This window comes from Protomyctophum bolini, assembly GCF_963924005.1.
Source record: "Protomyctophum bolini genome assembly, chromosome: 14".
In the NCBI taxonomy this organism is placed as follows: domain Eukaryota; kingdom Metazoa; phylum Chordata; class Actinopteri; order Myctophiformes; family Myctophidae; genus Protomyctophum; species Protomyctophum bolini.
Genome location: NC_137875.1, coordinates 25,396,968 through 25,422,879, shown reverse-complemented (window position 1 = coordinate 25,422,879; position 25,912 = coordinate 25,396,968). Strand labels below are relative to the sequence as shown.

General features: G+C 42.7%; 1 protein-coding gene across 1 annotated transcript in view; it reads left to right on the top strand.

Annotated features, from left to right (window-relative positions):
* Window positions 1-465: 465 nt before the first annotated feature.
* slc24a3 (solute carrier family 24 member 3) overlaps window positions 466-25,912 on the top strand; it is a gene marked incomplete at its 3' end in the record, with an annotated part of 71,922 nt that continues 46,475 nt past the window's right edge. Inside the window, exon 1 of the mRNA XM_080782313.1 lies at window positions 466-936. Coding sequence (XP_080638439.1) covers window positions 723-936 — 214 coding nt within the window. The 5' untranslated portion in view covers window positions 466-722. The remainder of the gene's footprint in view (window positions 937-25,912) is intronic.

The window sequence follows — 25,912 nt, the reverse complement described above, 5'->3', positions numbered from 1 at the left end:
AGTAATACTAATGATCTATTAAATCGCATTACCCACGTGGGTAATGCGATGTACAGTACTGTACATACTTTGTAGCCCTAGAACGGCTCTTGTTGTTACATATACAGTAGGCCTATGTACAGTATTTCACATTTACGAAGTATAATTAAATGATCACAGGCATTCTAGGTCTACATACTTTGGTGTTCATATTCGAACAGGTAAGGACTAGTTCTGAATAAATATTAATACAATAATGTATTATAATAAAATTATACATTAAAAACCACCCTCCTCTCGCCTTCTGTGCCCCCCCCCCCCCCCCCTCTCTGTCTCTCGCCCTCTCTCTCTCTCTCTCTCTCTCTCTCTGTCTCTCTCCTCCTCCTCCTCCTCCTCCTCCTCCTGTCAGCTCCTCAGCAGCGCTGCATCGTCGGGTCCTGCTGCGAGAGAACTGCTGGCACCGGGGCTGACGCATCCATGGAGCTCCCCGCGCTCTCCCAACATCCACGCCGCAAAACAGCGCTCCGCTCTGTGCTCATTATTTAGCCGACAGGGCCCGCATTTCTCCAAACGACGGGAGGGGAGGAGACCCGCTTGACAAAAAACAAAACACCACTTATTTTAACCGTTTTAACTTACAACACCACCCCGAAAAGAATCACATTCCTCCCTCTCTTCCCTAAATCCCCACTCCGGCACTCCCTGTCTTTCTCTCCCACCCCCCGGTACTCACCGGGGATCCGATGGGAACGCTCGCCGAGGGGGGCGTCGCTATGGACGGCGTGGCCGTAATGGGGATGCCGGGGACGGCTGTCGTATCTGTGGGAATGATGCTGAACAAGAGGAAGAGCAAAGCCAGGCGGAGAAAGAGACATGAGTGGTTCGCCCTCCAGGTGTGCTTCGTCGGCGTGCTGTTGGGTCTTGTAGTGGGGCTCCAGTCTCTGCAACGGGCAGCAGGTGAGACACATTCATGTATAAACAAACCGCTGCTACGATACGCATTATTCGCCTGGTATTTCACTGTCTGGTGGTGATTATACATTGTTGTTATTTTCGTGTTTCCTTGTACTGTATGCTCTTCCTGGTTCTTCCTTATAGCTTCTACAGCATGCTGCTTTTAAGTTGTTTTCACTACTTTCCTAAGTGTGTTTGGTATAGTATTTCACACGTTTCATTTTCGTTTCTAGTTCCCCCTAACAAACAAACAAACAAACAAATGCATGCATGGCATTACATGGTACGGTAGACTGTGTACATTTCCCTCGAATGGGGTCCTATCAATTTTATTTTTTACATGTTTTAACGTTATTCGGCGGATACATAAGTCACAGTCAGAGGGTTATTCGGAACCTCACATTCATTGTTCAGAACAAACATGCCTTCCTGGGTTTATGCAGCGCAACATCTGCATCCAATAATCCCCTGGAACTGGTAGCTGTGTCTGTTGCCCTGCTGGAATAGACCACTTCACTGTAATGTTGGCTATATTGGCTAACAGTTGATACCAGTGGTACGTTCTTTTGACTGTGTGATCAATCTGGCAACCCATTAAGGTTAAAAGAAAATCTTAAAGTAGGATGAGGATCATAGTTTCACAATCTACAATACATACAGTATATGTTTCAAGTAGCATGGCTGAGGGATTGCAGTTGCACACATATGATAGGTTAGGATAGAAAAATGCTATTTTATCCACAAATCGAGATTACTCTGTCAATTGCCAACAAGCTCAGCACATGAATCAATATTATTTTCCTTTTGGCTTTTCCCTTTATTGAGTGGTCGCCACAGCGAATCATCTGCCTCCATCTCACCCCGTCCTAGGCTCTACCTCCTCTAGTCTCACACCAACTAACTTCATTTCACTACATCCATAAATCTTCTTGTTGGTCTTCCTCTAGGCCTCCTGCCTGGCAGTCCCAACCTCAACATCCTTCGACCGATATACATTACTCACTATCCCTCCTTTGTACGTGTCCAAACCATCTCAGTCTGGCCACTCTGGCTTTATGTCCAAAAAAACATCTGACATGCGCTGAATAATCAGATAATCATTACATGGTCAGGTGCATTTTTAAACGGTGTATCCAATTCCAATGTTAAACCAAGTTGGATTTGGCTTCTATAGTTTTTTTCTTAATTTTTTTATAATTAACATTATTGAACATTGATGTTCTTTACTATCTCCAAGCTTAACCAATATTAATCGTGTGCAATTATAAAATCCCTAGCATTCTCTTCCCTCCAACTTTCTGCCTATGGAGCATCTCTCACATCTCATTGAGATCAGGCTGAGGCATTTTTAAATCAATATCACACAAACATTGTAATATCTTCAAAGTCCATAGACTTGGCTGGCAAACGATTTACGTCATAAGACAAGTGCTCTAAACAAACATAAAAAATCCAATAGACTTGGCTGCCATATGAAGTAATCTTCAAGAGCATACATTGGAGGGGCTGGCGCCCCTCAGAAGTGAAAATAGAAGATCTAGAAGCTCACAACACATCAGGAAGCGTTGTAAACTTGTAGATTAATGCGTTAAAAAATTAACACAATAAATTCGACCATGCGTTAACAAAAAAGTGTTAATTTGGACAGCACTAATATATGTGTGTGCGTGTGTGTGTGTGTGTGTGTGTGTGTGTATGTATATATATTTTTTATATATATATATTACATACATATGCCCTGGATTTGAACTCGTATGTGTGTGTGTGTGTGTGTGTATGTATGTATATATATATATATATATATATATATATATATATATATATATATATATATATTGCCCTGGATTCAAACCCGGGTCTCCCACATGGAAAGCCAACATCTTAACCACTAAGCCAAAGGGTATTCCCTATAGCTCAGGGGAGATATTAAACTTTTAGGTCATCAGGCCGAGGTTGTTACTTGTGAGCCACTCTGCTGCACTCACTGTCTCACCCCCTTTTTGACCTCCTCCCACGGGGAAACCCGATCCGGGTCACGGGGGACACCAATGTAAAGCCTGGGATTTATATCATATTAACCGATTTTGATCACAGTAGCATTATTACATAACATAACATAATGTGGATTCAAATGAATATTACATTATAACCATATAAAATTAAATGGGAGTTAAATGCTGCAATTTGTAAAAATGGCAAAATATGACTCCTAACATCTTTGAAGTGGGACTCATAAAATGTCCCTGGGACTCATCTAAAAGACCATCCCTGCATCCCAGGACTCATTACATTGAAAACCTATTTACTAAGGGGTGTGTATGATTTAACTTTTCCTATTTGGCTTTCCATAGCCACTGGCACTGCTGCCTAGTTCGTCCCTCTGTGCCTGCGTAGATTGATTGGTCATGCCTGACACTATCATGTGCATGTGTTGTTATTTGCTGTTTCTATAATGCGGCAGATTAGTTTTTCTTCATCCTGGAAACTTGATTATGATTAAATACAAACGAGAAGCCTCTCTGAGAGTAGCCTTGTTAGCCTCACAATGCCAAATGTCTATTGCAAAGTCTTTTACTGGGCCCAGTGGGCCACTATGCCAGCAAACTTCAGAACAGCGTCCGCCCTTGATTATGGATTACTACGTAAGTGAAGACATCAAAGGTCCTAATTATAGGCCTAATGTTTTCCAAATGGATTTTCATTTATTGTGCCCACATTGTCTGCTGCTATGCTATGGGCTATGGGGTGCTACAGTATCTTGCTTAATTTGGAATTTGGAAAGCGAGTTGAAACTATCTCTGTTGTGCACTCTGCAATATACTGTGAGGTGTGTCCGTGTTGTGCTCACTTTAACACAGTATTATGGTGTTAGTATTCTGCCTGGGAAAGTGTGTTGTAACTTAGCCTACTGTTATAGGCTGTATGGTCGTTTGAATTATAGTTTATATTTGGGAATGTGTTGGTGCGAAGTGTCTTGTAGCAGCTGTTTCTCGCCCCTCCCGTTTGTATGCCAGAGCTGGTGAGAACTTCTGGGTATGTATAGGGTATGTAGTCTATAACGGAACCATTGGTTAGATTTTTTTGAATGATGTTAGGCGGTGAACGGGACCCCCGTGCCACCGCGACAACTGTCAATTTCACCTGACTTCATATTTTGAGGACATTGAAGGGAAAAATTGATTTATTTATTGATTAATAAAATCACACCCGGGAACGTGCCCAGGGTGGCTGGGCCAGTTCCGGCGAGTCGCCCCGTGTCCGAAACGGTCAAGAAATGACAGAGTTACCGTGTGGGGGTCCCCCGGGGTCCCTCTACTGTACTGTACTGTCACAGTACTGTACACAGAAACACACAAAGCTGGGCACAAATATTTGCCAGGGCAAAGGTAGCGCCTCACTAATGTGGCCAGCCTCGGAAAGCGCCCCTGGTTTGCTTTCCACCATTGAAGTGGGTTTGTTTCCAATGAGGGGGGATTGCCCATTGCCCAGGAGTTGTCCATTTCTGCCGCTGAGTCATTAGCTGGTCCAAGTGTGCTGTAGTCGCTTCCCCAGAGTAGATGCATAGCACTTTCCTCGCTCTGCTTTTCGACTGCAGCGGCAGCCATCAGCTCGTCGTCCTCGGAATCCTCCACCTTTTCATCATTTTAATTTCCTTAACACAGTTAGGACATCTTCGATGATTTTCCAGTGTTCATCCGTTATCTCAAGGGTTCTGGCATCTTGCAGCTTTGTTACTGTTCGGTCATATACAGTCTATACTATAGATAGACTTTAGAACAGCTGTGACAGGCCACCGCGTTACATCTAGTTTTACATGACTGGATGAGCGCGTGTTTTTCCACCTTCATCGATTTTTGTTTTCCCTCCAGTACCTTGGTAGCACGGTGCTGTGTTTGAAGTGCCTGACAGGTTGCCCTGCTCCAGCGATTACTTGATGCAAATACAGGCCAAACCCGTCCTTGATTGCCAATTGAAGTGTATGTGCAAAGCGTGGAGTCCCATTTGCCATTTCACCCGGATGGTGGAATTGGCAGACACAATGGTGCTTGCGTTGTCGTCACGTGAACATATGCACACACTTTCCTTTGTCAGTCCCCAAGACTCCACCGCATCAAAGTTTAGCTGCCAAGTTGTCTGCTCTGCTGTGTGTCGGTTGGGCATGCTCTGTGTCAATAAGACGCCTGACTGAACATTCCATTCCTCGTCAATATAGTGTGCTGTAATCGTCAAATACCTCTCTGTGGTGAGTGCTGTCCAACAGTCAGTCGTTATAGCCACATTTGTAACTCCAGTAGCCGGTTGTGTTGCATCGAATCTTCTCCCCATTATCATGCCAGACAACGTTGTTGTGTTCCACTACCCGAGGCTGACGGTGTTGGATGTTTATTTAAGTTTTATTTCATCGCGGAAGTACTGGAGGTATATTTCATTGTAACATTGCACAAGTTACAAGTTACCTCATTATCATTCTTTTGGGTAAAATATTGCCAAACTCTTGCAATATTTTTATTCCTTCCGACTTCCAATGCAGTTGTTTTGGTGGAAGTCACGTGTGGTTTTGTAGCACTATAGCACTCAGACTCCGCTCAAAGTTGACCAGGCCCCCTGTGGAGATAGACCTAATCTGAGATGGGTTTCCATATGAATTGAAGTCACATATGGACCTCCACATGGGAAACGTCAATTTAACTCCAGATATGAGAATAGCCATAGCCAGAGGAGTTGTGAGGCTTTCAGAAATTCATGCATGGACACGCACACACACACACACACACACACACACACACACACACACACACACCATCTCACGTGTGCATGTGTGTATTCTCTCATGTCTCTGCTTCCCCAGCGGGTTCCCGTGTGCTGACACGTGTGTACGCATGCACCTCTCTGCTCTCTCCTCCATCCGCTGTTATCTCTCCCATTGTTTTCCATCTGCCGTTATATTTTTTATCCATCAATCCATCTTTCCATCCATCTCATCTGGAACAAAGCATCCGAAGGACAAAAGCTGTATAGAGTCACATCTAGGATTACCACCCATATGAGCAAACGCATGTCGCTGCTGCTATTATCTGCATGTATTACCATCACTGAGCCCTATTATCCATCTGTGACAAAAAAAACAAATGATGTGCGTGTGTGTGAGTGTGTGTGTGTGTGTGTGTGTGTGTGTGTGTGTGTGTATGTGTGTGTGTGTGTGTGTGTGCATGTGCGCGCGCGCGTGTGTGTGTGTGTGTGTGTGTGTGTGTGTGTGTGTGTGTGTGTGTGTGTGCGTGCACGTGCATGTGTGCGTGCACGTGCATGTGTGCATGTGCGTGTGCACATGTATGCGTGCGAAAGAGAGGGATATAGAGAGAGTTACGGGATACCATCATACCAGCCAGACAAATAGCCATGGTATAGTGTTATGGCAGCTGTTAATGGGTACTTGGTACAGCAGCTAAATAACATTAGTCCCCAGATGATGGTGTTATATAACCTAATAGTATAGCTCCATCTCTGTTCTCACCTCATGGCGCTCACAAGGTTAGGTTAGAGGAGAGGAAGTTATAGGAATGGGTCATTTTTCTACGTCTTTGCATTGGCTTTTAAGGTGCAATAAAATAATTGTTAAAATAAGTGTTAAATGGCTCTAAATTCTGATAGCAATCATTGCTTCAATGAAGTGTTTTTCCAGTAACAGGGGTCTCCCTGTCTCTCCAGCTCTTTAGTAAATAATCGAAAATGCATTTTTAGGTCAGGATACCAATTTTATCCAACCAGGAGAAAGAGCCCATACAGGATACAGAATAAACTACTGAAATTGGAAGTGATGACAGTGACACAAATAAATGAGCAGACAAAACTGGAGCACTCAAATTTAACGCACGCATCCATGTGAGAACTTGTTCCTAATTCAGGTCTTTCTTTCCACACCTCCATCCATCCATCCAAACTTCGCCATTGCCTCCACATCCACTGATATGGGTATGACTTATTAAAGCGATTACCTTCTGTGTTGCTGTCGGGTTGGTAATCCACATCAACAATACAGCAATGTGTTACTACTTTATTTAAAATACTAATTCCACAGAAACACAACAGCACATTTAAAAGAGATAAATCCAAATAACAATGACAAGTATATCCAATGAGGAAAGAAACAAAAAAATGAATATAAATGCGAAAACAGACAAGTGAATATAAACAGAGCATGACAATTGATTGACTAAAGAAACATTTCACATGCTTATACTTCTCTCTATTACAACAGCATACGATTGCACAACAGTTGTTTATTGGCACGGTATCAGACGGTATGTGTAAGATGTGCTTTTTAACACCACTCCAAGGGAAAGGAAATTAACTGTACTTGGCGGAATGCACTTCAAAGTGTTTTGAGTCAGGAGGATAGAGGTGGAGGGAAATGCTGTCACTGTAAAATCAGATAATGACATTTTCACTTAGATTAAACAATGTCATGACCAAGAATCTAGATAACCGCTGACCCGTCGTGCTTAATACTGGTGTCTGTGAAATTGTCAGGCGGCAGGACAGGCATCAGTGGGAGTGAGTTGCTCTGCACTGTCCCAGGATTTGGCGACATTGTATCCTTGCAGGTACAGATGGTTGGGCTCTTGTTCACAGCTGAGCATGTTATGTTTGTGGGAATGACACGATAGATAGACTGTTCTGAGTGGAGAGTTGCAGTGTAAAGCAACAAGACATACTTGTCACACCTTTAAAGTGAGATTTCAGTTTCTTCAGCCATAAAATGTAAGTTACTTGAGTCCTGGAGCCACTGTCATTTTGGAGCCCCCCTCCCGGATTGGGATGCATGATACAGTAGTTCACATATTTCACGTCACGTCTTTGTCTCTGTCAGGCCCAATGGTAAAAGTACTCAAATGTTTTACTTAAGTAAACGTATCAATACTGCAATGTAGATTACACAGTTACAAGTAGAAGCCCCGTATTACCAGATTTACTGCTCCTGGCGGAACGTTCCATCATAAGGAATCCAACCAGCAACTGCTTCTGGCGTAATCTTCTGTCTGATAAGCTTTATTATTTATATCAAACTGGATCGCTGATTTATTTTTTATTATTATTATTTTGGCTTGGCCTTTCCTTCTTTAGCGATTCTAGACCGGATTGCGCAACCGCGCTGCCGTCCACCTCCCTTTATTTATACAGCCTGACTAAAAAGCTGAATAACTCGAAATCTACGGAGCTCTCCATGGTTTGGATGAAATGCGCGATGTTCGGAGGTCTTGATTATCCGGTGGTTTAGATGGAAACATTGGAGCTTTCTAGAGCAAGGATGGCTTAATTTTAGCTTGCTAGCATTGACACAATTTATTTAGCATTAAAGATGGACGCTCCAGACAGGATGTCAGTCCAGTGTGTGCTGCATTGAAATAGGCTCGGCAGTCTGCGGTTGGCTCTGCGTCCAGCAGGAGGCAGTGTATGGGTTAAAAATGTACGTAAAGTAAAAGTACAAAAGTATTGGCATCAAAATGTACTTAAAGTACTAAACATAAAAGTACTCATATAAGTTCAAAATGTGTACAAGATCTTTTGAAAATAGCCGATCTGCGACGCATTGTGAGCTTGTAGATCTGCTATTTTCAAATGGCCGAAATGTGTAGGGCTGAAAATGGTTAATGTATGTTTTCTAAAAGTAATTGTTTTGGCTCTGAGATATAGTGGAGGAGTAGAAGTAACAGTATTGGAAATTGGAAATACTCAAGTATAAATACCTCAAAATTATACTTTAGTACAGTAAGTACAGTAGTTACTTATTTACACCACTGCCAGAGACTATGTTTTTGCTGCTGTCGGTCCGTACGTACGTTCGTCGGTTCGTCTGTATTTGTGTGTCTGTCACGTTTTGTCCTCGGTCGTCCTCGGTCGTACACTCAAAAGATTGTTTATCCCTGAATCCTTGGATCGATCCATTGATTGATTGATTGATTGATTGAATACTTTAGGTAGGCCTGGTTCGGCAACCATGCCTGGCGGAGACCTGCACTCAGAGGAGCACACTTTTATATAGTGTGCAAATATTGTTTTGTTTTTATCTGAATCACTATGAAAATGCAGAATTCCACATACAGAGAAAGGCTATTCATCAATTTTTATAAAGAACACTGCTTTCTCCTGTGAAACTGATCAATGATTTGAAGAATCACAAAATGTGGCTACTGGATATGATGTTGTTGTTTACACTTCAGCGACACATGGGCAACAGTGTCTTCCCTGGGCTGTTATAGTGGCAGGGCAAATATGTAATATATTAAAATGTATATTTAAAAAAGAAAATTAAGCTCATGTCCCATGAGGCCCGAGGCTTAAGCCCTTTTAAGCCCATGCATTAATGCACCCATTTCTCTAATAGGGCTCATCTGCATTGGAGAGAGACCTTTCGTTTACATAATGCATTATGCAAAAACATATCACTACATACAGTAATGCATTATTATGCAAAGCAATCCCTCAGTCTAGAAGATAAGTTGCATAGTCCTTTTTGGTTTAACTTGGTGTTGTTCATACAGTACATGAAGCTACGAAGCAGCTATGACGCGGGAAGCTGCCGCAAATTATGCTGTGATGCGTTTTTGCATCGTTTCATCTGCCCGTCTGAACGCACCATAAAACATGAAATACAAATGAGTGCCTACTTTTAGTCTTGAAATTTGTAAATCTGTAAATCTGTCTACAATTGTGCTCTGAATATCCAACATTTTTTGTTGAAGTGACAGCCCAAAAGCATGCGTGTACTGTGTACCCTATGGTGTGTACGAGGAGAGAGAGAGAGATTAGATCATTGGATATAATACAGGTATGGTAGAAATATCCTGCTGAGTTAAGTGGAATGTGTATAGATCCCTCTGTTGCTCCTTTTGTCCTTACTCTCTATCAGTGTCATGTCTCTCCCCATTTTCTTTCTGCGTCTCATTTGTTCTCTGAAACCCTTTGGTATTTTATTCTCTCGTGTGTTATCTGTCCGAGATCTCGGTCAAATTATCTCTTCTCTTCTTTCTCTCCCTGTTCATCTATTTTTTTCTTGCCCTCTCCTTCTCTCTCTCTCTCAGTCATAATTGGCCAGGGAGCTGTTTATTAGTAGCATGCAGGTTGTGTTGTAGATTGGCTGACAGCCAAGAAATCCATACTGATTTGATGGATGACTGAGTGTTATTGTTGACTCCTAACGCTTGTATTCTCTCTATGATATTTATAGTATCTCTGTGGAAATGAATGATAGCGGTGGTGTCTGCATACTGCACAGGTGTGACTCACTTGGGTTTTAGTTAGAGACGTTTCTGCCGTGATTAGCGACTCACTCATTGTGAGATGATGATGTTGATTTTTGCTGTTTTGGGTTAACTGCTGTGTCAAACAAAAAATTAGCAGATTCAGTATGTTGTAAGCTTAAAGGCACTCTATGCATCGGCAAGGCATGGTATTAATTCTTCACTGAAAAGAAACAATTACACCGAAAATCACACTGAAAAATATAATATACTTTTATTGTATTGGCTAATGATATGTGACAGACTCTTCTGCAGAAATACAACCACACAGTTTTCGGACCACAGGAACACATACAGTTACTGTACACGCACGCATGCAGACACCCACGCACACACACACGCACGCACGCATGCAGACACCCACGCACACACGCACGCATGCAGACACCCATGCACGCACACTGTACACACTGTACACTCCTGTACAGTACATGCATCCAGGCACAGGTATACAGTCTACACGCACATGCTTCAGTGTGTGTACAGTACATGTACAGTAAGACACACACATGTGCACGCGCACGTGTGACAGCTAATGAGGTTATGATTGAAGTCCTGTTGATTCCTCTGAGTTCTCTAGCCATGTTTTATTTAACAGTTACATAAATAATGAACAATCTATCCACAGTGGACCAGATACAGAATGTTTTTACACTGAATCTCACAAGCTCTCTCTCTCTCTCTCTCACTCGCACGCGCACACACACACACACACACACACACACACACACACACACACACACACACACACACACACACACACACACACACACACACACACACACACACACACAGTGGCTTACATAATGTTCATTGTAAAGTCAGTGTGACAGGTTGGATGTTGGATCCACAGTGCCTCACCCTAATCCATATCACAGCAATTTCATTCTGAGAGCTACATTAACACTATAACACGTTAAATTGGCACTAATTTAAAGTCATACTCATAGTTAAATGAGGGAAATAGTTAGTTGAGTGTAGTTTTGTACAATAGTACAGTAGAGTAGAATAGCATATTGTAGAGTAGCATAGCATTCTACAGTTTATAATTGTATATTATCGAGTACATGACAGCATACTAGCATTGTAGCTTATTTGACTCATAGCTCAGTGAAATCAGTCTTTGAAGCCTGATTAAACGTAACTCCTCAAATATTTTTTTTCTCCAACGCGGGTACCAGGCTTTTATTGGAAGGAGGCCTATATTTCTATTTCAGAAGAATCAGAATGAATAATAAAACCACCTTTTGTGTGAGTTTGAACCCAGTAAAATGTACTGGGTTCATTTATTGAAACCAAGTATTGTATGAAATATTAAGCAGTGCAGTTAACAGGTGGTCACTCACTGGTCATTTCCAGCAGAACCTCCGAGGACCCGTCTCTAGGTACCTACCAATCCCCCCTCCGTTCCAGGGGGGATTAGAGGGTAGACGGCCCCAGACCTGCCGTGCCACTGACACTCACGCTTTTTCTTCTTTGACGCCTTGGTTTTTTTCCGGCAGCAGTGTGACGCATGGAACCACCTACACCTACACATACTTCTCGCCATTCTGGATTAGTAGAGCCCTCCGCCACCCCTCCATTGGCAATGCCTCACTCCCGAGTAATGGCCGCTTTTAGCCGAAAACCGCAGATCTGTGGAAAAACATTTTTTCACTGCCCGGGGGTCCCTGGAGAACCATGGTCGCCTCCGGGGAACCCTTCCGGTTCCAACGGCCCCGCAGGTTACATTATCATGTGTTCCATATACAGAATTATAAAGTTAGGGGCAGCGAGGCGTAGGCTATAGTAAAGTGATACGCCCACAAAAAGAAAAACAATTGGCTTTAGTCAACGGCGCCTTCGGTCATTAATAGAGACGGCTTAGGGCTTTTTAAATAAATGTCACTATTTGAGGATTTACGCTACTTTGTGTTGCATGCCAAAAAATTGCAGATTCAGTATGTTGTAAGCTTGCAGATAAGTGCTATGATGGATGCATAGAGCAGACTAGGGGTCAGTGAGTTTGGTGTGTATTAGATTTAGCTGTGATTAAGCATTAGCACACAAGTTTTCTCCCTTTCCTTTTCTAACACTTGCTCTCTCCATTTCTCAGGCCCCCTCTCCCAATCATCCGCCTCTGCCTGCCCCTCCTCTATGCCCTCTTTCCCCATCTCTCTCTCTCTCTCTCTCTCTCTCTCTCTCTCTCTCTCTCTCTCTCTCTCTCTCTCTCTCTCGCTCCTCTCTCCTCTTTCACCCCCAAATACACCCGACTAATTCATCACTGGGCCCAGAGCCTGTTTTAGCAGCCACTGTGTGTATTCTGGGATGCTCTCTCTGGACTCGGAGAGACGGATGAATGAGAGGGATTTGTCCCAGAGGAAGCGTGTGACAGTTGTATAAAGCCCACACTCTTTCTCTGTGCACTCCGCTCCTCTTTCCTCTGTTAGACTGTAGTAATGCTCTTCTTGATGTGTAATGTCTCTATGGTCACCAATGCCATTAGAAGTGCAACAGTTAATCAAACTGATCGATTGTAGAAAATAAATGATTTTGGGGGGGATACAGTTAAATTGTTCTTTTGAAAATAGACGATAGTCACGATACAAGATTGCGACGTATCACGATGTGATGGGTTGTTGGGTTGTGAACTTGTAGATCTGCTATTTTAGCACATTATGCAAAAAATATCAAAGAAAACCCTTTTTTTGGTTTTAGATTAATTGGGAGAAACAAATCACTATAAGAAAGTAATCAATAGTTCCAGCCCTACTCCCCGTTTCTTAGTGAAGCCGCTCTCTGTCTACAGCACAGCGTAGTCCCTGTTGCATTTCATGAGACACTGTGATGGCCTAACATGAACCACAATGACATGGTCTGTGCTAAATAAATCAGGAATACACCGAAGTCTTGATCTGATCAATAATTAGGTAGGTTTAACCACTGGAACCTCAGCATCCATATTCCAGAGGGAACAGTTGCCAAAATTATCTACAAGCTCAGTAGCTCATAATGCACCGCATTGTGAGCTTGTAGATCAGCTATTTTTATCGAAGAGATTTGGTGTAGACGGAAACAAGCGCTCAAAGTATAGTTGTAAGTTGTAACTCAAGTCCGGTTCTCTAGGACTACAGGGTTTAAGTTGTTAATATAATATATTATATAAGAGAGTAGAATGGAATACTGAGGGTTGATGTCAGGCCAGCCCGTCAGTTCCCATCAGCTGTTTAGATAACACAAAACATCAGGAAAATGTGATTCTCACATCCTTGTGTGCTGACCTGACACTAATAGTTACTTCATCAGTGCTTCACCCTTTTGCCAGATTTATACTTGGTTGCATGTCGTTTCCGGAGCAGAACTCCGGCGTGCAACTAATTATAAGTCAGGCTTAGTTGTTTAGAGGTGTGCATCTTCATTGGCCTCCCAATTCGATTACTATTACTATAGCCCGAACCATGGGACATGGACACCATGATACGAAAAAAAGAAATCAACTAGGTGCTCAGCGGAGGTGCAAAACGTAAAAAAAGTACCGATTATGTGCAAGGGACTATAATGCAGAAGAAAGAAGAATGATATAGAACAGGATCGAGGTAATCCATTTTACCAGCTCCCGTTGCTAGGCAACGCCTGTTTTGCCACCCCATTCTAGTATAGTACCAACAAGGTCAACTAGTGGGTTTACTAGTCGACTAGTTGAATAGTCGACTAGTTGCTTAAAGCCCTAGCGCGAGGTAGTATTGGAACATTATACCTCCCAGTTTTGGGGGGAAATGGAAGGCGGGGCTTTTCAGAGTAAATCTGCTTGGCACTCGCGCCTTTATTCTGAAAAATAGTAGTGTTAATAAAGTACCTTGATTTTAGATCTGCCCTCTCCTCTTTTTTTAAACATTTTTGAGTGCTCGGATCACTGCTCTTTCTTTGGTAGGCCGATTTCTACTTAAGTAGGTTAAGGTTAAAATGAACACTCCAGATTTTCTCTTGTGTATGCGGTAGTGTGTGGAGTGGAGTTTAGTGTGTCACATCATGGCTGACCAATGGCCATACATTCCTACTATATATAGAACCAATCCCATAAAGGACCTCATTAAGCCTGTGATTGATGAGCTTAACCGAGTCCTGCTATACCTCTCACTGCCTCTCTACATTCATCCTGCCATACCATAGAGACACACAGGGAGTCCCTTGCCTATGCACCAGTAGAGAACAGTCTCACCAGGCTCCCAGAAGGCCTGCTGATGTTCCAGTTTTATAGATGTACGTTTTCACAAGTGTGAATTATTCTGCAAGGAGCTATAGGATACTGCAGTGGTTCTCAGCTCTGATCCGGGACCCAGACTGCTGACCGTTTTTTATTACTACTGGTTGGTTCAATTGTTCTCAACCTACTATAATACGATCCAGTAGCCTAATTGTATACCTTTTCAGCTGTTTAATGCTTTCCAGTGCAGTGCCAAACCAAATAAGTGCAAATTTCAAGCTGCTCCAAAATAGTTTTGTCCTGTACCACAAAGGTAGAGTGGGGACTATGAAACGGTCTGTCTGTGCATGTGAGGACACCAGCCTGATCTAATGAGCGTTAATTAATTCCATGTAATAACATAATTGTCTCCACCAGGCCGAATTTACGTGAAATCCTTCACAGTCGTTCCTACTAGGCTGAGGAATATATCCCACCCTTTTCATATTGGCTTGTTATAGCGCCACCAATAGGTGGATTTTTGCAAAACACATTTTTGGAACAAAATGCCAGTCAAATCATTCAATTGCCATCCAAGGCGTAAGAAGAAATGGCACCCTTTTCACATTGGCTTATTATAGCGCCACCAGGAGGCCACAACCTGCCCTGTTGGAGACCAAGAAAAAACAGCGCCCTCTGCTGCCCAATAGAATGTGGCTAACAGGACGTTGGCCCGTTTGGTCCGCCCTTAGCCCTTCTCTTCCAGTGGGTAACTTATGTTTTCTTTTCTTTTTTTCTATTTACTTTTTATTGATTTTTAATCAAACACATGAAAATAAGGGCGCTTATGTTTTCAATACATTAATCCCCAATGTATACATATGTTCTAAAAGCCCCTTGCCGAAGGATTCGGTAGCGCAGCTCGGAATCTGTTCTTGAGAACAGATACACATAGATACATGGCTGAAGAGTACTGTGTAAAGTATAGACTATAATAACAAGGGCTACGACCACAGCATTTTGAACCTGGCTTTTCACTCAGAGTGGTCATTGTGCACTCTGGCCCTTTTTCCAGCCTAATCTGAACCTCCAATTTCCACTGAAAATGAATTTGTACAATGTAGTCACTACAGGGGAACAACACGGTCTCCCTGGTCAACAAAGTATAGGGTTTAACTGGTTAAGAAAATAATTGCAGTCATTGGCCATATGGGTATGCCAGGCCTGAGCCTTTCCAAACACAGCAAGGGGAATTGTATCTGTCAATATGGATTGTGTGACATTCAAATCCACTGTGAGGTTGATTATCTCATTTCAGAGAGTGATTTGTTAGACAGCAATTAGCCAGCAGTTTGCCTTTTGGTCTGTGGAAGTTAACAATGCTAACACAATCAGTACAGTATTCACACTGTGTGTGTGTGTGTGTGTGTGTGTGTGTGTGTGTGTGTGTGTGTGTGTGTGTGGGTGTGTGGGTGTTGTACTACCACTTGTGTTCATATTTGGAAGCCACGGTATTGTCCATAAATCAGTCGTGAGGGGCCTGCAGATTGGCATGATTGGCAGACAGGCATGCTCAAGCCGAGAGCTAAGGCATTGGCAAAATTCTGTTCAGTAAAAAAGGTTGGATGTCCTCACACCGATAGCTCCCAGTAGTTTATTTGTACAAGTTCGGGATTCAACGTTTCGACCCCTCCGGGTCTTCATCCGGAATGAAAATTCTGTTCAGTGTCTGCAATATAATTGGCAGTCACCATATATGGAGAAGGCGATGCTTCCTGTACCCGTGATCTGTATCGTGAAGCACTTTTCAGTTTTCCAAGTTTGCGTAATACTATTGTTTGTGTTCAAGAATTTCTTGTTAAATGTGAATGCAAATAAATATGTTAAGTGTGTGTGTGTGTGTGTGTGTGTGTGTGTGTGTGTGTGTGTGTGTGTGTGTGTGTGTGTGTGTGTGTGTGTGTGTGTGTGCATGCGTAGTGATGGGAACACGGGATAGAGGAAGTCATACAAAAGAGAAACAGAGCTAGAAGGCGAGGGAGAGAGAGAAAGTAGGGAAGATCATCACATTACAGCAGTTTTGGGCATAATCAAATCTGCTCGATTTTTTTTTAGCAAAGCAGACAATATATACTATAGACTTGTCTGTCTTGGAACACAGGTCGGCGATCTACATCTTATCTGGTGCTAAATATTTTGCAAGAACAATAAAGGTCAAATTGGTTTCAATGCATTTCCTAGCTGCTAGCTGTTTGCCTTGTTTCTCTCTCTCACACGCACACACACGCGCGCACACACACACACACACACACACACACACACACACACACACACACACACACACACACACACACACACACACACACACACACACACACACACACACTCTCTCTCTCTCTCACACACGCCCACTCGAGAGTTTACACAAAGTAAAATCATCAGTGTTCATTTTCCCAAAGGTGTACCAAATGGACACTCTCAGAGTTAAATGACCACTCTGGGTTTTACAGTGTACCTGGTGTTTGGTCCATTAGTGAAGCTCCTCTGGGATACTGTGTCACTTTTGGTAGCTCACCGCAGATCATCCCCCTGTCTGCTTTGGGACATTTTGGACAATTCAACATGGTTACATAACCCTGTTGTCAGAAGTCATCTCTGCAGCGGAGAGGCGATTTGTACTGATGGTGTGTGTGTGTGTGTGTGTGTGTGTGTGTGTGTGTGTGTGTGTGTGTGTGTGTGCATGTGTGTGTGTTGTTCAATTCTAAAGCAGTTTGGTTGTCACCTACAAATGCCCTACAAGATTAGCATTACCGGGGCAACTCTGGCAATGCAATATACAATATTAGCCTGAATATAAGACTATGGTAACATTTTTCCAATGGAAATATCCTAAAAAACTGGGTCGTATTATAATAGGGGACTAGACTAATGCACAATCTATGTAAAGCGCCTTGGATAAAGGTGCTATATAAATGCACCATTTACCGTGTGTGTGTGTGTGTGTGTGTGTGTATGTGTGTTGTTCCAAAACAACACAGGAGACCTTGACATGTCCTGTACCAAGGAACCTCCTATATTCCACTCTCCAGAGACACATGAAAGGTGTGAGGAAATCCTTGGAGCCGATATCACACTCACAGCAGGAGTGGCGTGTGACAGCACCAGCTAAAGAGGTTCTTAACGAGGCCATTAACGAGCTGTCACGCTTGTTAAACACCAATTACACACAACCACCAATGGGGTGAATCTTTCAGTACAGTATATCGATCTTGTATTATTCCCTTTTTCCTTCAGAATGACCTCCCTTGATGAGGTCTCGTGGTCCCAGCAAGCATAAACACTCAAAGCTTCATTGATTTATTGATGTGTGTGAGCGCTCGTGCATATACATTTGGTTCAGGATTTGTGGATTTTTTTGTCAAATAGGCCCCTCCCACTAACTTCGGACGATGATTAAGGCCGAACAATACGGATTTTTTTTTCTAAAATTCAGATTTAAAAAGAAACTCAATCGGATAGGTCCAGAGATCATGTGTAACGATTTCTATGAGTTTCGGACGAAATCTGTAGGTTTAGAAAATAAAAGTGTGTTTTGAAGAAAATTGTAATTGGCGGGAAATATATCTTGATGGAAATGGGCGTGGCCTATATGGGGAGATGTCCGTCATGGCCCAAGAATTTTGATTTTATGACCCACGGTTCAAGAGTTACAAGCCAAAACGTAAAGTGGGCTGTTATAGCGCCACCATGAGGCCGACCGATATAATTATAAGGTCATTAATTTTAGTAATTATTATGAATTTACCCTCCACGTTTTGTAACTATACCACTTACAGTCTCCGATGAAACTATACAATATGACTTGTGACCAAATTTGACTGAGAGACTGCCATTGGATTTTTTTATTTTTTATTTTTTCATGTCATATGAAAGCAGGGAATCATAGCTTGACCCACCAGTTTTGGAGACATGGCTTATAGAGTAATGTCTTGCAGAAAACAGCGAGTTGAGAAAACAGGCTTGAAAGGTTCACTTCTGTGGTCTCTAACATTACACCTAGTTACATGTTTAAGCATTTATTTCATATTTACATGTCGATTTCAGCTCTGACACTTATTTCAGACATGCTCTAGTAAGTGAAGAGTCTGCCTGTGCTATTAACTCATAAAAAAATTGACATATGCCTCAAGTGCGTACAGTAAAAACTGTGGGAAGAGTAGTGTGCCAAAGTTTAGGGTTACTCTAGAAAGTAAAATAATAAAAGTGTTACATTTACAATAGTCTGGTTGCCACACACAACAGTTACACAAACAGTGACAGATGGTAACAGACAAACAAAACAAAGACAACAGGACAGACAGATCTTGTTCTCAAACCTTCCCAACAAGTTGTTGTGCCCTCTTAGAGGGGTATATCAACTGAATTACAGACATTTCTATGAAAAAAAGTAAAGAAAAACACTAAGTTCCTTTTTATTTTTATTTTTTTCTTTTCCAATTTTTGATTGGTATCTATTGTGTAGGAGGGGTTAGCGTGTACTTATTGAAATAGTCAATGAAGGGTTGCCAAGTCTTGTAAAATCTGTCTTCATTCCCTTTTCCAATTGCAATTAGTGCATAACATCTTTCATAAGTGTAGTGTGAGTCGGACCGGTGCTTGCTTCCAATTCAACAGTATCAGTCTGCGAGCCAGTAGAGTCCCACATGTTAGTTTAGTGCAGTGCCAGAATATTGGGTCTAATAAATTGTGAGACTTAGACACAGGCTGTGAGATGTTCCCGCAAGATCATTGACCAAGAACAGCACTAGAGGTGGAATATTGTGTCATGTTATTAATACAGGCCAGGCCCATGCGATAGCTAACCTGCTAACGGATCTTGTAGTTCTACATAAGTTAGTTGTTGTGAACATCTGCACTGACTGCTTGGCTATACGACTAAATAGATTTGATGCTTTTAATGCTTTTAATGGAGAGTATTTGTATAATTTATTTAATGATTTGTTTCTGATAGATGGACAAAATCCAGAGTGTCATCCACAGTGTACTGTTAATACATTTTTTTGCTGTGTAAGAAAGCTGATCTGTGGAATGTGGTACTGTGTGGTGAGAGCAGGATAACAAGCTGATCTGTGGAAAGTGTGTAGGGATAGCATGTATATAGACACACTAAAGATGTACTACTGTACATGATTTATCTAATGGACATTATTGTAATATTCAAATTATGATTAACTGTGAATTTTAATTATAAGGTTTTATTAATGTGATATTTATTAATAGAATTTCAGTTTAATACATGACCTCTGTTCTGGAGATTCCCACATTAAATCAAGCACAGCAGTGTTTGCTGTAGAGATCCCAGAGGACTAACGTCATGTAACAATCTCAATGGCATTGCAAGACATGTGTTGTCTCTGGAGCACTCAGACTCAGTCAGTATGGATGCGCAGTCAGGCGTGTACAGAAACTTCATGCATAATGCACACGGCAACATACTATAGAACACTTTAACAGAGATTAAAGATGCATATTTGTGCTTTGCTGTTTAATTGTGTAAACTGTTGCCGTTTTATTTGATGTGGCCCTGGATCCACCCGGGGGCTACGCAAGCCTAAGGGGTCGCTTTGCAATCAATCAGAAACCCTGTGTTTCCACAGCTGCGGCATTGTAGGCCTTGGTGCCTTCCCAAGTACAATATCCACACTCTTCCAACCCTCCAGGGTAGGATTTGTGTCGTCCGAGTGGACCGAGTCCCTTATCTGTTGGTACAATAACGTGCCATGGCGACGTTGGAATATTGTGCTGTCGGAACATTGACATGACACCTACCTATCATGTCAGGATATTCCAGCAATGCTACAATGGCACAAAATTGTTTGACAATCTAAAACATTCATGATAACCAACAGATGTCAGTTTCTAAAGAAAAACGTGCAAGGGTTTCTTTCTAGGCTTACCCTTTTGAGCTCACATTGACAAATCCTGTGTAGAAGGCAGAAATTCCAATTTCTACACCCACAGTATAGCCTCATTAGTCCAGAATGCAACATGCTCTCAAGATGTATTGTTGGCCCAACAGCAGTCATAAAGGTTTAACATATTGTCACGTGTGTGTGTGTGTGTGTGTGTGTGTGTGTGTGTGTGTGTGTGTGTGTGTGTGTGTGTGTGTGTGTGTGTGTGTGTGTGTGTGTTTGTGTGTGCGCGCACGCATGCGTGCAAACCTGTGTCATAGTAACATTTCCGTATACACCAATTACATTGAGCACTGATGACTCTAGTACAAAGCTAATGTCACATACGTACGTATACGTACATATTGTTTCGGAATCGGTATCATGTATCTTTTCTTCTACAGTAGCACGCAGTTATGGCGTACGCCGTACTATAGCTGTATCCAAGGTACAATGGCCAAGGGTGTTTGTATCACATGTGGCATGTTGCAGAAGCATAGACACGTGCTCATGGCCTGATTCTCATCTCTCCAGGGACAACATTGAAGCACACACACACACACACACACACACACACACACACACACTCACACACATGAATATATGCACGCACGCCGCACGCACACACAGCTAGACACACACACAAACTCATGTGCACGCAGCCGCGCACGCACACATGCACTCACACACACAATACAGGTTTCATGTCAGTAGGGATGATCCTGCGTGCAGTGGTGCACACATGCACTTGTTAACACATATACACACATGCTACATGTGAGAGCAGCAGGCACATGCATAAACATAACAGCAAAATACACTTATACTGCTCATACAGTATGCATATAAATACACGTCACACACACACACACACACACACACACACACACACACGCACACACACACACACTGACATGCTCACACGAAGAACAGAAACACATTCACGTGCACACATTTACACAGACACGGACGCACGCACACACACACAGCAGCCTGGCACAGTCAACTAATGAAGATGAATTAACAGATTAGTGTTGACAGGGAGGAGGAATGGGCGGCCATTTTAACTGACGTTATGAGGTCGCCTGGGATATATAGGATACTGGCCAGCCAGTATAGGACTCACACACGCATACGCACACGTGGGAGGATGTGACATCAGCCAATATAGGACATAAGGCACATAGGGAATGTGTGATATTTGGGTGTGTGTGTGTGTGTGTGTGTGTGTGTGTGTGTGTGTGTGTGTGTGTGTGTGTGTGTGTGTGTGTGTGTGTGTGTGTGTGTGTGTGTGTGTGTGTGTGTGTGTGTGTGCACCGTTCGCATACGTGGATGTGTAGAGAGAGATAAAAGAGAGATGTATGGATGAAAAGAGAGAAAGAGACAGGTATTGATTGACGGTGCAACAGACGAAGGGGATGACATATAGATTAATTTTCAAATTTTCATATTGTCTTTGGACAGAAATGACAGACGGTAAAGGAAATTGCTGGAGGGAGACAGTGTAGGAGAGACAGACAGTAGGTAAGCTGAGAAGGAGACAGTGTAGGAGAGACAGACAGTATGGTAAGCTGAGAGACAGACAGTGTAGGAGAGACAGACAGTAGGTAAGCTGAGAGACAGACAGTAAAGGAAAGCTAAGAGTATAGATACTAACTAGTAGGACATCATGATCTTACATGTCCTACATATAATTATACAAACCTCTGTCACCCAAATCCGTAACCCAAATCTGTCATCATCATGGCTCTGCATACTACCTGTTTTGAATTTGTACATAATGCAGGAGGCAGCAGGACGTTGCTTTACTGAAAGCGAGCTCTTACAAACTAAACACTGGGAAAAATAATCACCGCCTGCAAGGACTTTCTTGACAAAATGTCTTTGTTGGATTTTTATGACAAAAAAATTGCAGATAGAAAGAGGATAATTCAAGCTTTTCTTACAGCTGCAATGTTGGTGAGTTTGACGTTGTTTAATACAATCAGATAGGACTTTTCTGTTTGGATGTATGGGTTGTCAATGGCAAATTGCGGCCCTGCTATCCTACTATAAATGAGCCACGTCTTTAAATGTGAAGCATCATGAGCCATGGAGAACGGTATTTTGCTCCCCTGTATGCCCAGTGTATATTGTGGAAGTGACAATAAATCTGATTGATTGCGTGTGCGTGCATGCGTGCGGGTGTGTGTACGGTTGTAATGCACGTAACTTGAGAACCGTTTTCCCCACCGACTTGAGTGCAGTGCCCGGAATCGAGTCGGTCAGACCCACGGTTCTCCAGAACCACCACAAAAGGCTTTGGTCAGGCTCTGCCAGTGGGCCTAATCAGCTTAAATCCCCTCACCTGTGCAATTTACAGCCTCTGCCTCAGCCAATTGATTGCCATGGCAGCCCCACACCTGACAATTGATCAGCCTACTTAACCAGTTCACTTTTCACAGTCAGTCAGGTACGGGCACGTACAGGTCTAGTCTATCTATAAATGCACCAAGTCTCTGTGTGTACGTACGTACGTACGTGTGTACGTCTGTAATCCACTTAACTCGGGAACCGTTCACCCCACCGACTTCAAATTCCGTTGGCGTTCCACTCCACCACAGGGAGTGCAGTGCCCGGTGTCGAGTCTGTTGGATACACCGTTGTCCAGAACCAGCACAAAAGTCTCTGCCCGGGCTCTGGACAGGGCCCCTGCCCGGGCTCTGGACAGGACCCAAATTAGCCAATTGATCACACCTGATCACCCCTAGATCTCCATATATGGAGCTGGCCAGTTCTGACATCACAATGATGTTCTGACATCTGCATAGACTCGATATTTGGGCATGCCTGACAAAGAACTCCATATATGTGCATAAAAGGGACACAGGCAATAACTGCATGGGTGGGGCATTCATTTTCAACTTGCATCGTTCCAAGTAGGCCAGTGCCCAACCTGCACCGCTCTAGTTAACTTAATGGCAAGATGGCCGCGGTCTATTAGATATCAAACTGCGCATGTTACAGTTGTTTCTGTCCAGCACACACAGAGAACGCCTGTGACATCAGGCTGAGCGCAGACATAGCTCACAGCTTAGCTACAAAGTTGTTGCAGACTTTCATTTAGAAGCAGGGTCCACACAGCCTTTTATGAGTGGAGGGCTATGGAAAAATATAATTTTCCATATCAATCTACATTGTATTAGCTATTGATGCTAATAGTGTTAGTGTGTACAATGTTCACTACCTAATGTATGATCTGACTGTGGGTTTAGTTACAAACTACATTCTTTCAACGACTTTCATGTTGAGAACAAGGCGAGCAGCCAGAGCGAGCGGACACAAACCTCTCTCTGTCTCTCTCTGTCTCTGTCTCTGTCTCTGTCTCTGTCTCTGTCTCTCTCTCTCTCTCTGTCTCTCTCTCTCTGTTTCTGTTTCTGTCTCTGTCTCTGTCTCTGTCTCTGTCTCTGTCTCTGTCTCTGTCTCTTTCTCTTTCTCTGTCTCTGTCTCTGTCTCTGTCTCTCTCTCTCTCTCTCTCTCTCTCTCTCTCTCTCTCTCTGTCTCTCTCTCTCTGTCTTTCTCTTAAGCCCTAACCACACCAAAGGGTCAAGACGGTTTTAGCGTTGTCCCTGCGGTGTGATATGTCTTGTTGCATGTTGACCCACGTTGACCCACGTTGACCCTAGTGATTCAACATATGAAATTCAATGGCCCAAACCAAACCAAAGGGTCAAGACGGTTTTAGCATTAACTCCTTGCAACCGTTTGGAGTTGCATGGTGACCCTTTGGTGTGGTTAGGGCTTAAGACCACAACAAACTTGGTTTCCCTAAGTAATCATATAGGGCTACAGTGTATAAATCAAAGTCTGAAAATACTTTCGACTGCACACATGCCCAGCTATAGACTAGCATACAGTTAGCAGTGGTGGCTATTTTATGGTTTCATCGTTTCAGACCTTTTGGGGCAGCGGTGGCCGAACGGTTTGCGGAGCGGTCTTGATATCGGAAAGGTCGCCAGTTCGTATCCCCGGACCGGCACGTTAAAATTACCACCGCTGAAGTGCCCTTGGACAAGGCATTGAACCCCTACCATGAAATGTTCTATGAGCAGGGCCTGGCTGTAAAGAAGTACTTGAGCTTAGTCCACAGTTACCCTGGGTAAACATAGTACCTTTCCTTTTCCTTACCTCATAAATCTTTCCATAAAAAAAACTAAGTGTATTCACTGTATTGATTAAATATAGTATATCATATCATATTTTCTTTCCCAACACAATGTTTTATGGTCATTAATCCTGGATTGCTTGATTCTGGGCTTATGAATTGATATAAATATAAATACTTTTCTAAATCTGTATGGGAAAAATGAATGGGGTCTGGAACGAATGGTCAAATGATTTGCAACATTAGCCCTGGACACACAGACAGACAGACAGACAGACAGACAGACAGACAGACAGACAGACAGACAGAACCTCTTCTAGGCTGCTCAGTCCCTACGGTACCATGCTCTAAAATTAGAGCGGAGTGGATGATTCCTGCACTTACAACACACACACACACACACACACACACACACACACACACGCGCGCGCACGCACACACACAAGCATTTGCTTAGGGGAAGAGTGTGCAGAGGTCAAGAGTGTCACAACAACTGAAGGTTTGTTTGCAAGATGATAGTGACATGGTTTGGCAGTGTTCAGCCTAGTATGTTCTCCAGTCTGCAGTGAATCACAACAAATTGTTCATGTGCATCTCATTTAAGTGTTTGATGGTTATTATCATAGTTAATAGCAACAACATCAATGCTACAATCCATATTCCATATTCCATGTCCCATATGTTCCATAGACAAAACACCACAGCCACTGAGGGTAGCGGCTAAAAAACAGGTTTAAGGCTTGTAGAATTTCTTATTCACAGATTTTCAGCTCACACAACTTCAGCAGTATTTTGTCACATAGCAGAATGCAGAGTTGTAATGTATGGCTTCTAGTGGAACATTATCCATGGAGACCGCAGTAGTGGAACATTAACCCTGCAATACATCTAGGAGTATTTAGAAGTATTTTCTACTACAATACATGCTGAGTGAAACATGATAAACTACATCATCTATTCTGTAGACGCATAAAATCTTATCAGAGTTGTGGCTAATATTTGTGTTTTGTTGGATGGCCAATTTGCTCGACGAAAACAATATATATATTCAACTGAAATTGTGATGAAAATAAAATATGTTCTGAATATAAGACATTTATTTCCAATGGAAATATCCTAAAAAACGGGGTCGTAGTATAATCGGGGACTAGACTGACATTCAATGCTCCTTTTCCACAAATGAGTCTTGAAAAATGGGAGTCGTCTTATATTCGGCACAATGCGGTAACCATGCAGTTATATTTGTCAAATAGCACAGTGTGCGATTATATTATAAATCTGGCTTCATCCTGCTGGTTTCTGTCCCAGCCTCATGATTGCAACATGTAGTGATATCTCCTCAGTCCATCCCTCCATCCTTCCCTCTTCTTCCCTGCTTCTCTTCTTTGTTTCCCTCTTCCTCTCCATAATTGCCTCTCCTCCTCTT